At 38.6% G+C, this 16492-nt stretch overlaps 1 protein-coding gene across 1 annotated transcript in view; it reads right to left on the bottom strand.

Moving 5' to 3' along the window:
* Window positions 1–16492, bottom strand: part of LOC126469823 (uncharacterized) — a 183606-nt gene that overhangs the window by 20288 nt on the left and 146826 nt on the right. The window contains exons 19-20 of the mRNA XM_050097109.1: window positions 15894–16021; window positions 6345–6632 (exon numbers count right to left, since the gene is read on the bottom strand). Coding sequence (XP_049953066.1) covers window positions 6345–6632; window positions 15894–16021 — 416 coding nt within the window. The remainder of the gene's footprint in view (window positions 1–6344; window positions 6633–15893; window positions 16022–16492) is intronic.

Genomic DNA, 16492 nt, shown 5'->3' with positions numbered 1-16492 from the left:
ATTTACTTTTTGAAATATGGATCTATAGCATTCTCGCAACCAGAGCCAAGGTTGATACTACATACTAGTATAATCCCAATTAAGTCCGTAGGTAGCTTATTTGAATCCTAGTGTTGGAAAAGAATTTCATTAGCAATTTTGTACTGTTGTGATACAATGACATGAAGGTCCTTATTATCAGACAGCTGACCCACTGTGACACCCCAAAGTACCTCGGAGTGAAGTTGGACTGGTCCCTCACCTTCAAGGACCACTGTACAGATACAAAAATGAAAGTCAGTGCGAGGAACAACATTATTAGGAAACTGACTGGCAACAACTGGGGAGCACACCCACAGGTCTTCTGGACATCTGCCCTCGCTTTGTGCTTCTCTGCTGCTGAATATGCAGCACCTGTATGGCAGAACTCCAGCCATGCCAAACAGGTAAATATTGCCCTAAACGAAACAGGATGAACTGTAACCGGCTGCTTGAAGGCAACTCTGTTGACAAAATCTACCACTTCATGGGCGTGGCACCTCCAGACATCCGAAGGAGAACAGCAGCTGAAGTGGAAAGAAACAAGCAGAAGACGGATCAGAGACACCCCCTGTTTGGATGCGACATCAAACACCAAGACTCAAGTCGAGAAAAAGTTTTCTCCGAACAACACAATCAATCCAGACATCATGTGGAGACCATAGGATACAACTCTGACATAGCTCATCATCAGAGAAGTATTGGGACAACCCCAAGGAAGAACTAGCTACAGGTCATCATCTCCCATAAGTGATGTATTTGTGGATGTAATTGGTTGTTGGTTGGTTGTGTGAGGTTTAAGGGACCAAACAGCAAGGTCATCAGTCCCTTGTTTCAAATGTGGTCCATTCTGCTAATGTGACATCTCAGGAAAGTCAGAAGAATAAAAGGGAAAAGGCTAAAAACATAAAGGGGCAGTCATGTTGTCAATGGTAAAAACCAAACGAGGGAAGTCAGCAAGAGAACGAACCCAACGCTATGCTGAAGCAGCATAGCCAAGACCACCTGTGACTTAAAAGGTACAACCGCTAAAATGTAGAAGTATGTATGGGAAAAGAAGACTAACCAATCCTTTTAAAAAAAAAAAGGGGGGGGGTAAAAACAGAGTAAAAGGGGAGGAAAAGAGGACCTCTGTCAGGGAGGTGAATCGGGAAGCTCCGAACATGGCTTACAGTGGGAGACACCCAAACACTCACCGCCATACCCAACACCAAAGAGAGATTAAAAACCTTAAAACTGAGAATAAAAACCACTCTCCCGAAGGAAACCGAGAACCAGAGAGACCATCTGGGAATCGTCAGCCAACATCAAAGGTAAAGTATGGGGAAGTCTGTACTTAGCACGCAGAGCCAAAAGAAGGGGGCATTCAACCAAAATGTGGGCTACTGACTGGAAGGCTCCACACCCACAAAGTGGGGGTGGCTCATCACGCAAAAGAAAACCATGGGTCAGCCTGGTATGGCCAATGCGGAGATGACACAGTGTGGTCGAGTCCTTTGGGGAGAGGCGAAAAGAAGAACGCCATGGGCCTGGTGTCACCTTAATCGCACGAAGTTTATTAGACAGGGGAGTAGCCTCCCAAGAATTGGCCCATGACTGTGCGAAGTGGGATTTGATGTGAAGCCGTAAATCTGCTGCAGGAGGGGTTACAGAAAATGGGGGGTAAGTGACTGCTTCCCCAGCCGAACGATCAGCGAGCTCATTACCCAGGATACCCACATGGCCAGGGGATGTAATTGTGATGTAATTGCTCGGAGTGGCAATTTCCCTGACAATGATGTTAAGGCCTTTCTCGGCGTCCAGGTGCCTGTGCTTTCACTCAAAAATGTTAACCTTTAATGCCCCCTTTCCATAAAAAAGGGAAGATGCATTAGTTCGTAAACCAAATCTGTGTTACATTTCATAATGAGGCAGCCAGAGAATGATCTGAAGAACATGCAAATAAGTAACTCACCATCCAGAAGACTATGAGACGTTCAGTAAAAATGCAATACTACAATTATTTTTAATAATCTTGAAATATTTTGCTTGCTTTACTGAGTGTAACGAATGTGACAATTCTGCAAGATTCACACAACATGAACTTTACGAAGGTGTATAACATGAGACAGAGAAACAAATATTTTTCATAAATCAGAAAGCAACTGACACAAAATTCAAATGTGTTGTTACAGTATTAGTGCTGAAAATCCTATCACATGCAAACCAGTACTGTTAACTGTTCAATCTTATTTACAAAGCAGAGATTACAATGACAATTAGTGCTGTGGGAGTAAGAAAAGGCAGCCAGGAAGCAGGTCTAATGTATTCAATCTTCTACTGCACACAGGCTGTGGCAACAATTCGTAACCACAAGTTCAGCATTTAACTGTTGTGCTGAAGATTTTTTAAAGGTGGTATTTATACTAGATAAGCAGAGGTGTGCTGTTTACCAATCAGTACTTGTCAGAAGAGGGACCATTCGCAGCAGCCACACCAACAGTTACACTGGAATGCAGAACACTGGGGGATCACTGTTTTTGTGAATGACTACTGGTTTAATGTGAAAAGTTATAGCAGACATCTCTTTATTTTGCATGAAGCCAGATCCAATTATTACTCATAACCCTATGAAATGCGTAATGTTTAAAAACATGTCTCCTCACACGGAACAGTGATTATACATGTATACAGTGTAGAGATGAAAATTATGTTTATGAATGATGTTATTTCAGAGCAACAGATGGCTTCATCTTACAAGACTGCAATGCTTGACCACATAGGACTATATGTAGGAAGTCTCTTCTATTGCAAACAAAATCAGTGCACGGAGTAGCCAATTCAATTTTCTGATCTAATTCCCACAAAGCATGTTTGAGGTACCCTTTGGTGGCATTCTGCTGCACCCTGGATTCTTAGCACGCACCTAGCAACAATGTGAGAAAAATAGAATTCAGTTTCTATGGAACTGACATTCACCATTAATACCATTCCACATTGCAGTATGTGCCATTGCTATATTGCCTATCACTGTCAGCACATGCTGCATTTTGTCATTGCTTATACTTACAGACAGGAAAAAATTGTTTTATTTTATGGCCAAAGTTGATGTTATTTGTTGCCAAATATGGTGTTCTTTTTTGTCGAATTCAGTGTTATTTTTGCCAAATTCATAGAATGTTTTGTCAAATTTGGTAGTTTTTTCCCCAATAGACAGTGTAATTTTTTTTATTAAATTCAATGTTTTTTACCAAATTTGGTGACCTCTTTTTCCAAATTTTTGCCAAATTAGGAGCTGTTTTTTTTTTTTCAAAAATTCAGTGTTTTTGCCATATTTGGTGCTATTAATTTCGACAAATTCAGTGTTATGTACTGCAAAATTTGGTGATTGTTTTGCGAATTTACTATATTTTTTCCAAATTCAACATGGTTTTTTTGCCAAATTCTGTGTTTTTTTGCCAACATCAGTATTGTTTATTTCTGCCAAATTTGGTGATGTTCTTTTGTCAAATTGTTTAATGTTTTCTGCCAAATCCCACAGTTCTTTTTTGTTTTTGCCAAATAATTTGTTGTTTGTTGCCAAGTTCTTTGTTGTTTGTTATCAAATTCGATGTTATTTTTTTGCTAAATTCAATTTTTTTTTAGATATTTCACATTTTTTTACCAAATATGATTTTTTCTAAAATTGGTGATTTTTTAATTTGGTGTTAGTTTTGGCCAAATTTGGTGCTATTTTTATCATCACAAAAAAGTTTGTTACTCAGGAAATGTAGAATTATTTTAAAATTATGCATGAACCTCAGCTTTAATGACAGCAGAATACAAAATGCAATTTTAACATTCAACAACTGTCAGTTATGACTGTTAGCAAAGTGCCATCCACAGAATTAGATTTTTATACAGCAAAATTATAAATTTTGTGATATCCCTTAAAAGTAACTGGTTTCATGCTATTCCGCCAAAAACTGATAACTTTGCGTTATCGTTTTTGAGAAATTTTCCTGTCCCTACTTATACTGTATCAAACTGATGGGATCCTTTGGTACATTTCAAATATGTTTTAAGTCTTGACACAAATCCTTTACTGGAACAACATATTCATCTTCATTTAAGGCATAACATGTTTTCAACACTTTGGCTTAGTCTATTCACATTCAAAATAAAATTTTATTAATTATTTTTGTGACTTTTCTGTGCTTTATCAAAACCAGTATGATTACAGAAAAACAAGTCATGACATCTTGTTGACCAAAGCCCAAAACACCACTGAACTGTTAAATCTAATACATGCTCAGCCCTGCTGTAGTGTTTGTTGTGAGGATGAAGCGAATGTTCCCCCTTGCACCCAACACTCCTTCAAGTTTTCAATAACAGAGCACAAAAAAAACTATAAATTGAATACTTTGTGCTCTTATACATGTTAGGAATGGACTGCACCACACTGTGGTGCGAACTAGACAAATTTTCACATAGCCATCTGACTACTGATTCTGTACACTAAAGAAAGCACACAAATATGAGGGTAAATCAAATACAGATGGGATTTTTGTTCCTGAGTGTCTACAGTTGGTAAGACTGGGCCCATACCTCTAATATGCTTGGCAGGGGCCATTAGGAGTGGGGTGAGCAGGCCATTCCACACTCCCAATCCTTCTGTCAGTAGTGCTCACAGTGTCAGAGCAACAAGTGCACCCCACAATTTTGCAATGCATAACAAGAAAATTTCTTGCTCGTAAAGGAGTTTAAGCAACATAAATTTTTTGGAGACTGACTGCACTGTCTGGGGACAAAACAGTGTCAAGGACTCTTGAGTTTGTTGGCATAAAGTGTTCACAAAAGAATGAGAACAAGTGGAAAAACAGGAACACGATCACCACCCTCTGACCAAGCATAACAGACAAAAACATTCATGCAGTTAAAGATGTTCTTGAAGAAGATCAATGGGTGAGTGTGTCAGACCAGAATAAGTTATGGGAGCTGTCAAATGATCATCACAAATGAATAAAATTGCATAATGTTTGTGCCAGATGAGTCTCTTGCCTTTTGACCATAGATCAGAGTTTGAGACGTTTTGAGGTATGTCAGAAGATTACACCAAAGTTTGTGAAAGAAGGTGATGCATCTTTGAGTCAGATGATCATCTGCAATGAAACGCGGGCCCACCACTACGCTCCCAAGGCAAAACAAGTCAGTACGGAGTGGTGGTGCAAAAGGGGAGGCAGCTCCAGCGAAAGCCAAGACTAGACTGTCAGCTGGCAAGTTTTCTTTGACTGGTGGTTCATTCATTTTGCTCACTGACTTTTTGCATGAGTGATGCACAATCAATGCTGCTTACTACTGTGAGCTGCTGAATGAGGTGAAGTCTGCACATCACCACAAAAGAAGAGACCAACCAATTCAAGAGGCCATCCTCCCCCACAACAATGTCAGGCAACATACTGCAGCTCTCACAGTTTCAAAACTTGTAGAAATGCACTGGTCTCAACTTAATCATTCTTCCTACACAGCCCAGACCTACCAACAATTGATTTTCATTTATTTGGGCTGCTTAAAGAAGCTCTAAGAGGGCAATGATTTAAAGATGAAGAGGGGGTGGAGGGATTTGTGAGCAATTGGTTCCTGATGAAACCCACTTCATTCTACAATGCTGGGAAGGAAAACCTTCCTTCTCGGTGGGAATTATGTATTTCTAAAGGAGGACACTATTTAGAAAATTAAATTATATTTGTCTTTTATTTTTCAACAATTTTTTAAAATAAAACCTCATTTATAATTGACTTACTCTCATAAAACAACAACAAAAACTATTTATATACCAACATATTTTATCCTACAATAAATGACTTAAAAGTGCTTTGCACAAGTTTTCACACATTCGATAATTTGGATATATTTCTTTACTGTATAATATGGACTGGAAAAATCTTGTGTGAGATACAGAAACTGTAGAAAGTAAAGATAACATTAATTGGTTTAGTGGAGGCCTCGAGTAGTAGACAGTAACATAAACAAGAATCTCTCTCTCTCTCTCTCTCTCTCTCTCTCTCTCTCTCTCTCTCTCTCTCTCTCGACCCCCCCCCCCCCCACACACACACACAGAGACACACAGACACAGAGAGAGAGAGAGAGAGAGAGAGAGAGAGAGAGAGAGAGAGAGAGAGAGACCCTGCAATGCAGCCCAACTCAAAACTGTTTACTGCTCAACATCTCCACTGTACAGTGAGTGGATGTCTTTACTGGATAAATGTAACGAAGGACATGCAACAGTTATATCAGCAGACTTTTCTCCTGTAGCTTGTACTTTAATAAAAAATAATATAAGCTGAACATCACACACTATTTCCCACCTGGTAATGGGAAAGCAGCTGTTCCTGCTGTCGCAACTTCTTGCTGTGCCTGTGCTTGCTGAGCTTGCTGGCTTGGGTGAAGATGCAAATGTGTGTGGGAATGAGCATGAGTATGTGCGTGGGTGTGAGCATGATACTCTGCTGAAATACCAGCCATTTGTAGGCGCACCATAGGATCAGTGGCCAACGCCAACCGTTCAGCAGCTTCCAGTTGGGCTGCTGCTAAAGAGCTAGGATGAGGATGAGTGTGAGGACCTGCCGCCGGTCCATGACCACCAGCAGGTATTCCTACAAAATTAATCATCATAAAAAAATGTACACAATAATATGAAAAACTGTAGCACTATAATTATAGACTCAACAATCATTAAGTTGTTATCTTGTGTGAATGTGTCCCACGGCTCATATTCAAGATATATGACATTGAACATGCAATGAAAAAAACTGTACACAACTCTTAAAACAAACGTATTGAGATGACTACTTGGTAGCCCTTTGCAGGTCTGTGATCATTTCTATTCAAGAGTTACTCAATAGTAGAGAAGAATATGTTAAGAAAAAAAGGCAAATCTTATTGCGTGTTTTAAACACTTCTGCTATCAGATTTTAGCTACATTTTTAAGCAGAAAATGCTTTTCATAATGCCGAAATTTTGGAGTAGTGGTATTTTCTTCATAGAGCTATTATAACAAACATGTCCTGAAATGGAAGAAAAGGATACTTTTCCATTACTCATTCCATGAAAAATTATCTGATCATTTGATCACAGTCAATTCCAGTTTCCTTCAGGGAGCACTGGCAATCAGCACACAATAAAAATTACAATTAAGTATTGTCCAAAACAGAGGTCTAACAAGTGGATTCACAAGAGGCTGTTTACACAGGAGTCCACTACCTTTAAAGGCTTACATAAATTTATTCATGGAATATACAAAAAAACTGGGCAAGGTACCATTTTGTAGCAAAACAGAAAGTCATGGAATATCCCACTCCACTCACTGCCAGAAGCCTCCCATATCACTCAAACAGTATAAGTATTGTACAGGGTGAACCAGAACTTCACCAATAAACTTTCAGAGTTTGTTCAGGGATAGCCTCTGAGTGGCTTTGGTATGAAGGCCAATGGTCTCTGCCAGATGGTTACAGAATAATAATGTATGAGAGTCATCCAGAAAGTAAAGAAAAATTGTGTACCACACCTACCACTGATACACCACCACTGTACTCCGTCTCAACGTAAGCCAAGTTTTGTCATCAAGCGGACCCACCTCTTTGTTCAGTAACCCTTAGGAATACTGCCAAATGCAAAGTACATAGTGTAATTCATTTTCTGAATGCACAAAATGTTCAGCCTATCAAAATTAATAGGCAAATAAGAAATGTCTAAAGTGACAGTGCAATGAAGGAGCCTTCAGAGACACAGAATGTTGTCGGCAAAGGTGTCTTTGATTCATGACAATGCATGGCCTCATGCATCAGCTCAAACACGGAAAGAACTTCAATGCCTTAAGTTGGAAATCTTTGGACATCATCCTTATAATCCTGACTTGGCAGCAAGTGATTTTTACTTATTCCCTGAATAAAGGAATTTTTGGGTGGAAAACAGTTCATAAACGATGAAGACTTCAAACAAGCAATGATGTCCTGCCTCAAATCTTTGGCGATAGAGGAGTACAACAAGGGCATTGAAAAACTGTTCCCATGTTACAATTCATTGGCAGTTATAGTGACTACACTGAAAAATAGAGTAAGTTACTGTACCTTTGTAAATAAAGTTTCATGTTGATATCTTTGGTTTTTATTTAGTTACGTCAAAACATTCTTTACTTTCTGGGCAACCCTCGTAAATGTGGTTTATTCAGTTTGTTACCCCAGTTACCTTTGTTTCTGAGAAAATATCTTCAGAATAGTGAGAAAGCCTACAATATGTACTCATCAAAAAGTACAACACAAAACAAAACCCAAAGCAGTATTGAATGCAAACATGGGGCAACGGTTAACATTGACATTACTGTTGACAACAGCAGGTATCATGAGCAAAAGGAAACAAGATATATAGCACATTACAGTCGACATTTGCAATGTTGTACACTATTTTCAGTGCAAGATAGATATAGAGTTAAATGGGTCTAGAAACCAAATGAAATGCAATGGCTTTGTAAAGAGCCACTAGAGACCACAGGAATCATACATCAAAATACTCAGAAGGTACCTCTGAACAACTTCTGAAAGTTTGTTCGTGGAGTTCTGGTTCACCCTGTATATGCAACCACTTTCTAAAAACAGGTGTGAAATTGGGAAGCCCATGCTGAAACAGCTGCCTAGTGGGAATTTCTGCCACTGAAGAACTGCACAACTATCTGGCTTTTGGCAGTAGGAAAACAGTACAGAGGGATAAGTTTGTTTTCATCCTGTAATGTGAAACAGTATTCTTCAGAGGCATTGAAGGTGTAACACTAGACTACAAATTGTGGAATGTTCTGCTGATATCATGGAACACAAAATTCCTGTAACTTTTAACAAATGTCTAGTTGTGCCCTTTATACATTTTGCACCAATCCTGTGGAGTGCGGTCAGACAGCTGACAACCAGTCATCAACACAGACAGTTATTATTCAGTATCCAATGCTGACATTTGTTTGTGCATAGCAATTTTACCACATCACGTAACTGTGCTGACATGGTGAATTAAGTTATGATTAAGTGGAGATTTAAAATTATGTCATGGACTTTAACTAACCATTAACTGTCCACTTCCTGGGTTAAAGCCATATTTCAGATGTACTATTAATGTCTGTGCCAGGATTATAGCCAAAAGGGCGGTAGCAAGGTGAGATGCCTGGGGGCAAACTGATTGTTGACCCGTGTATTTGAGCAGCTGATTGCTAGCCAGTCCCCATATCAATCATCTAGAAATTAAGTATAGCTTCACTCAAAACATCATGGCACACTGAGAGCTAGTATTGGAGCAGATTCATAATGAGGATACTACAGGCCAAACAATGGCTTTAACAGGCACATAAAAGGACACTTTTTTGTCATACAAACACAATATATCACCAATCATTCAATTTAAATCTAACATCCACTTTAATAAAGTCACTTACCAATAATCAACAGACTGCACTCCGCAACAGGTTTATTTATTCATCTATTAAACATGACAAAAGACAGTGCCAATGATATTTCTAGAACTATAATGGAATACCGCCATAGATAAAAATTATGTTGCTCTGTGCCATTGGTCGAGCATAACTTGAGACATAATGTTCATTTTCATGGCAGCCAATGGACAGTCAATATTATTATTATTATTATTATTATTATTATTATTATTATTGTATTATAATTTCCCACGGTTATGATATTGTTAATTTCCGAGTATTCTGTTATTCTTCTTTTTTATAATATTGCAAAATGTTACTAAGCTCTCTACTTATGTATTAGTATTGTTGTATTATCCATTAAAAAAATATTATCACCCTTTACTGATTAAATACCAACATATTGCAGTTATTGAAAAGCTGGAACCATAAACAGCTGGAACAAAACACTGTAAAAAAGTGCACGAGTTTTAAAATATATTTGTAAATGTCTAGGTTTTAGTAAACTTGGAAGATTAATGTCATGTTCCTGTCTGACAGTGGCATAATGTGGTGGGATAGGTCAATAAATGCTCTCATTGTGTAGCTCTGTAAGCAGATCAAAGATAGATCTGTCATTTAACTAGATTATGCTTTATCTCATTTGCCACAATATATGCAGTTTTATTAACAGAGCATGGATCAGCTAAGGGAAGCCAAATACACCATCATCACTTTGACACAAGCTATTCAAGAATGCAATGGTAAAGAATTACAGTAAAACCCCAAAATAACAAACCTACTTTTAAGGAAATTCCACTTTTAACTAATATTTCTGTTGGTCCTGGTAAAACTCCAATAAGTAAAATGTTATTTCTCCCTGCTTTTAACAAACCTTGCTTTAAGAAAAAGTTCATTTTTAAGGAATAAGCCTGGAACATTTTGCAAATTGAAATCCAGTTTTAACATAATTCCTAATGTGTTTGAGTGAGTTTCTGATTTCCTTCCACTTCATTTCATACAAGTCGTATTTTTTGTCATAGTTATCGATTCAGCTGTAAATGGTTATTGATTCAGCTGGTTGACGCATACGTAGATTGTAGTCAATAACTCGACTTCACTTGTAGCAATACCAGCAGATGTATGGAAAGAATCGGAAGTCGATTTCCATATGATTTAGATCACGTAATGTGACGTCACAGACTTAGGTCTATGAAGCATGAGAAATGTAGTTGTTTGCTTACTTACTTATCAAATACGGAAAGCTTACAGTTCAGCAAAAGCTGACGATCTTGGCATTACTATTTCCAACACAATGAAGAAATACAATTTTTGGCCATCTAGCAGAATATTAAAAAAATATGGAAGAGTTCTCAACTGGCGAATCTAATGATTCTTACGGATACAAAAAGGAGGGACATTCGTATGTCTACAGTCCATGCTGTGGAAAATATTCTTCTTATGTAGTTTCGAGGGCAGAGAAATAAAAGTATGTCTATAAGAGGAAACATACTGCAAAAGAAGATTTGTGATATCATACTGAACATTGAAACTGAAAATTTCAGGGCATTAAATGGCTTGTTGACTCATTAAAAAAATCTGTCATTTCAAAGCATAAGTGGAGAAACTGAGACTCTGGTCACACAGAGTGCAAGATATTGGAAGAACATTACATTGCCAAATTTCATAAAGTGCTATGAGCCCAGATACATTTTCACTGCTGATGAAAGTGGTGTCTTTTATAATTTACTTACCACAAAATCATATTCTGTTAAGAGAGAAAAATGTAAATGGTGATAGAAGTGAAAAGTTGCATCTACTATTAATTCCCAGGTATCTTGAAAACATAAAAATGCTACTTTGTTCTTATGAGTACAACAGCAGACTCTGGAGACGTTGGAAATCTTAGACTTTTTAAGGCATTTAGGTGCCGAGATGAGTGCAGAAGGAAGGAACTGTACCTGTATATCCTAAGGAAACATAATTTCTGAGGAATGTAAATGCTGTGTTCCTTCCTCTGAGCTGCACATGTCATCTTCAGTCTCTAGATCTGGGCACAATACACACTGTTAAAGCCAAATACAGAGCAGCAGATGCGTAGAAGTCAATTTCCTTCTTCAAGTCCAATCCCTCGTCCAAGTCATGGGAGATGGGCAATGGCATGAAGTAGGGGATTGCCTGTAGGAGCGAGGTACAGTGGAGACTGTGTGTGCCCCAGGACCGCTATGGTAGCTGTGAAGGTCCTACAAGAACCCTGAAAAGCGACGGCTAATGGGGCTCTGACCCAGCAAGCCAGTAGTGGATTATGTTTTCTGCTTTCAAAAATAGAACAGGCCTTGGAAAGGACAGATTTAATCAACAATGAACTGGTTATAAACAAGGACTAAGATCTGGAACATTAAATCTACAAACATTGACGGGAAAGGTGGAGGAGATGGTACACATGATGGAAAGAAGGAAGTTAGACCTATTGGGGCTAGCTGAAACGAGATGGAAAGGAGAAGGAAGGAGAGAACTGAGGAAAGGCTACCAACTGTACTGGAGTGGAAATGAGGAGAGAAGGAAAAATGAAGTTGGAATAGTAGTAAGAGATCGATTAAAAGAGGAAGTGAAGAGAATAAATGATAGGATGATGAAGACCAAAATATCACTCAAGTGGACAACCATAGAGGTAATACAAGTGTACGCACTTCTGAGGAGAAGCAAGAGTTTGAAGAGGAAATGCAGAAGCAGATGGGAATGAAGAATATGATAGTAATGGGGGATTTAAACGCACACGTTGGAAGAGAAAGACAATGCTGCGAAAGTGTGCTTGGACCAGAGGGGTGGGGCTGCCGAAATAAGGAAGGTGAAACACTATTGGAGTTCTGTCAAAGGAATGGCTTGCTAGTTGGGAACTCTTGGTTCAAGAAAAGGGAGAGCCACAAGATTACCTGGTACAGTCAAGACTTAAAGAGAAAGTCAATAGTCGACTACTTCCTATATGATAGTGAGATGAATAGGAACATCACTGACATTAAGGTATTACCATCATAGGCCTTGGATAGTGAACACCGTTTGATGGTAATGAACCTGAGAGGGACCAAGGATAATAAAGGGACAGAAAACCAGGAAAGACATATAAGGGTATGGAAGTTGAAGGAGGAAGAAAGCAAGCTACAGTACCTACAAGTAGTAAAGGAAAGCATCACAAAGGATGAACCAAAAACTGTAGAAGAGAAATGCGGTAGATTCAAGGGAATATTAGTAAGTGCGGCAGAAGCAATGTGTGGGAGGACAAGCACCAAAAAGAGATGGAAATAAACACCCTGGTGGAACGATAAAACAAAGGATATAGTACAAAAGAAGAATAGAGCCTTTATAAGGGTATGATTTCAGAAGAGAACAGTAGAGACAAGGGAAGAGTATCAGGCAAGAAAGAAAGAAGCAAAAAGAGCGGTGGTGGAGGAAGGATGAAAGTGGCTGGAACAGTGGACCAGAATGGTGGAGGAGGATAGTGAAGGTTCAAAAAAGGTGTTATATGGGATGATTAAAAGTAAGAGGAAGAACAGTACAACAGATTATGCTCGAATAGTGAACAAAAGTGGAAAAGATGAAGAGAATAAGGAGGAACTCAAGAATATGTGGAAGGAGTATTTTTGAAGAACTCCTGAACACGAATGGGGACCTGGATGAGGAGGAACAAGACGAGGAGAAAGAAAAAGGAGGAACAGCAAATAGGAAAAGACCTTCCACAGGGAGAAGTGGAAAAGGCATTGGGCAAGATGAAGGGAGGAAGTCACCAGGTCTAAGTGAGCTAAGTGTAGAGATGGTGACAGCAGCAGGAGAGTTTGAGATACAATGGCTATATCAAGTAATGAAAATTGTGTGGAAACAAAAGATGATCCCAGATCCCAGAAGACTGGAAGAAGGGAATAATTGGCCTTATCTTTAAGCAGGGAAATAGAAAAGAGTGCAAGAACTATCGGGAGATAACACTGATGAGTCATTGAGCAAAGATTTTTTAGAAAATTTTGGAAGCACAAATTCGGGCAAAATTAGAAGGAAGAATGAGGGAAGAGCAACATGGGTTCAGAACAGGAAGGTCCATGGTGGATCTAATTTTTGCTGTAAGACAAAAGCAGGAACAGTACTATGAATATGGAATAGATCTACTAATGACCTTCCTGAACATTGAAAAAGTGTATGATAGTGTGCGTAGAAGCAAAGTGTGGAAATCCCTGGAGAATACAGGAGTAGCAAAACAGACTATTTGGAGGATAATGGAAATGTACCATGGAAGTGTGAGCTGTGTGAAAATGAGAGGAGAGAGATCAACTTGGACTGAACAGAAGAATGGCTTGAGGCAGGGAAGTGCACTTTCACCATTACTCTTCATTGTAGAGATGGATGATGTAATGAGTACAGTGACACAAGTAACTGGTAAAAGGAATATGAAAGCTATGGTGTTTGCAGATGATCTGATGATTTGGGGGAATAAGGAGGAGGAAGTACAAGAGCAGTTGGACGTATGGGAACAAACAGGACAAGAATATGGGATGAATGTACTATTCGCCTGGAGACCCAAGAACAGTACAAACAGTTAATTCGCCAGGAAAGCTTAAAATCACACATATGGGATGAAATTTAGTATGAATGAGATGATTATCACAACAAGAAAGAAGGAGAAAGGAACAACTGGAATAACAATTGGTGAGGAACAATTGAGGAGAGTGGAGAGTTACAAGTACCTAGGAAGACTGATACAGGAAGATGGGAAAAAAACAACAGGGAAATAAACGAGCAGAGAAGAAAAGCAGAAGCATTTAGGGGAAGAGTGTCAGAAGCCTGATATGGAGCAAGGATGTACCCCAAATCAGTAAAAAGGTCATATACCGGTCATAATATGTCCCAATCCTGACATATGCATCAGAAACCTGGGTTATGAAAGGAAGAGACAAAAGTAAACTACAAGCTAGTGACACGAAATTCTTGAGAAACAGTATTAGAGTGACAAAGACAGACAGGTTAAGAAATGAGAGGATGAGAGAGTTAATGAAGGTGGAACCATTATAGGAGGAGATAGAGAAATCAAGGCTGAGATGGTATGGGCACATTAAGAGAATGGAGGAGAAGAGGATACCCAGGAGGATACACAAGATGAAACTGGAAATAGAGAGACCAAGAGGAAGACTGAGAGACAGATGGCTAAAGGAGTAGAGGAATGCATCCAGAATAAAAGAGAAGACCAGACCAAGGTGAAGACACAGAGATGGTGGCAAGGCAGAAGATGATGGAGAGGCCTATGTTCCATACAGACCCGGCCTGAGGTTGGAAACTGTCCAAGATGATGATGATGATGATGATGATGATGATGATGATAGAAAGTGATGACACTCAGCCTTGTAAAGGCAATAAATATATTTGTTGCTGCCTGGAATTCTGTAACACAAAAGACTGTGTTAAATTGTTTCCGAAGGATGGCTGTAGTACATCAGTTACTGCTGAAGACAACACTGTTCCAGAAGGATGGACAAGCAGAACTGATGTTTCTAAAAATGAAACATTCCAGGGCATTAGCGTGATGATGATGTCCTGATTACATACCTGAGATTGATGCAAGTGAAATGTTATGAAGGAACATAGGTAGAAGCTGATGGTGGCAATGAGGAAGAAAAAAGAGGGAGTTGCATCAAGTTTCACTGTTGGTGTGCATGGAATTGACACTGTCGGGAATTTCTTTTCCTCTTTTAATGTGGATAAAACAATTCTAACTTACATCAGTCAGCTGGATCCATATGTCTTTCACTACAAAACAAACATGAGGGGCTTAATAATTGTGTATTTACTGCATTTAAATTTGTAGCAAAGGATTTTGGTAATTTTGTAATTAAATAGCACTTATATCACCTAAACATGCTTGAATTATGATTCTGCATCACTCTTTCCATGTACTCTAGCAAAACTGACATTTAAGAAAAGCCACTATTTAAGGAAAAAATATTTGAGTTCCCAGAGATTTGTTAAAAAGTGATTTTACTGTAGTCTGAAAGTGGCTCTACGCACCCTCTATCACACACTTAAGTGTGAACTGCAAAGTAATTTCACAACTATTAACATTTTTTCTTAATAATTGTCATGAGGCTGGCTGATCTACTTTATTGTGGTGACTTCAGATAACTGACTTAAATATACAAATTAATCTGTGAAAACAAGATAAGGATTTGCAAGAGAGTTATTTTGAATGGAACATCAGCTATTCACAATGAGCCATAGGCAAGTGTGTATGATTCACTTTTCTACTATTCTAAAATATGCTACATCAACATTCTGAAGTGTTCTAAGCAAATATGTTATAAACTGCAAAGCACATCTGAAAACGGGAAGGAACATGGGGAACTCAGTCTCAAAAGAGATGGCCATTCATTAGTTAACTTTAAATCTACTAAATAGAGATTACATCAATACCCAAAAAACATATACCCACCTAGACGCTCCAGGCGCTCACGCTCCAGCTGTCCTAAAGCTGTCTGCCCTGCCGCTGGTGCTGATGGGTACAGCCCAAACTGATGCAGAGCTCCCTGAGGCCGATCAGTGGGTGCAAATCCAACATATCTGTAAGAACAGGAGGGGAGAAGAAATTTTCTGCTTAGTGCACAAGTATGTGACCATAGGGAATAAAGCATGCATTCACTGGTATAAATACAGAATATTCGTGGTTAAGATGATAAAATTAGAAAAATATTTGCACTATACTTTTGTATAAATTTAATTTTATCAACACATCACTGAACATGAAAATTGCTACATCTTCCTTCAGCGCATGAGACTTTATGAAACCAACAGACACTAACAGAAGATATTTAAAAAAGTTTTAATGATTTGTCACTTCTGTAAAGATTTAAATAAATGACTGGTCTTTCTTAACTGGCAATGCAGGAAGCCAAGTGAGGTTCTGAAAAAGGAAAAAAAAAGGAAAAAAAAAAGAAAATTTTCAAATACACTCACCAGAAGACATATAGACAGTGGTCTCACTGGGTAATGAATGTAATCAATAGCTTGTAAAGCCTACTAGTCTGATGCAAA

The sequence above is a fragment of the Schistocerca serialis genome, chromosome 3 (assembly GCF_023864345.2).
Source record: "Schistocerca serialis cubense isolate TAMUIC-IGC-003099 chromosome 3, iqSchSeri2.2, whole genome shotgun sequence".
Taxonomy (NCBI): domain Eukaryota; kingdom Metazoa; phylum Arthropoda; class Insecta; order Orthoptera; family Acrididae; genus Schistocerca; species Schistocerca serialis.
The sequence above is the reverse complement of the archived record's forward strand: the minus strand, read 5'-3'. Positions and strand labels throughout refer to the sequence as shown.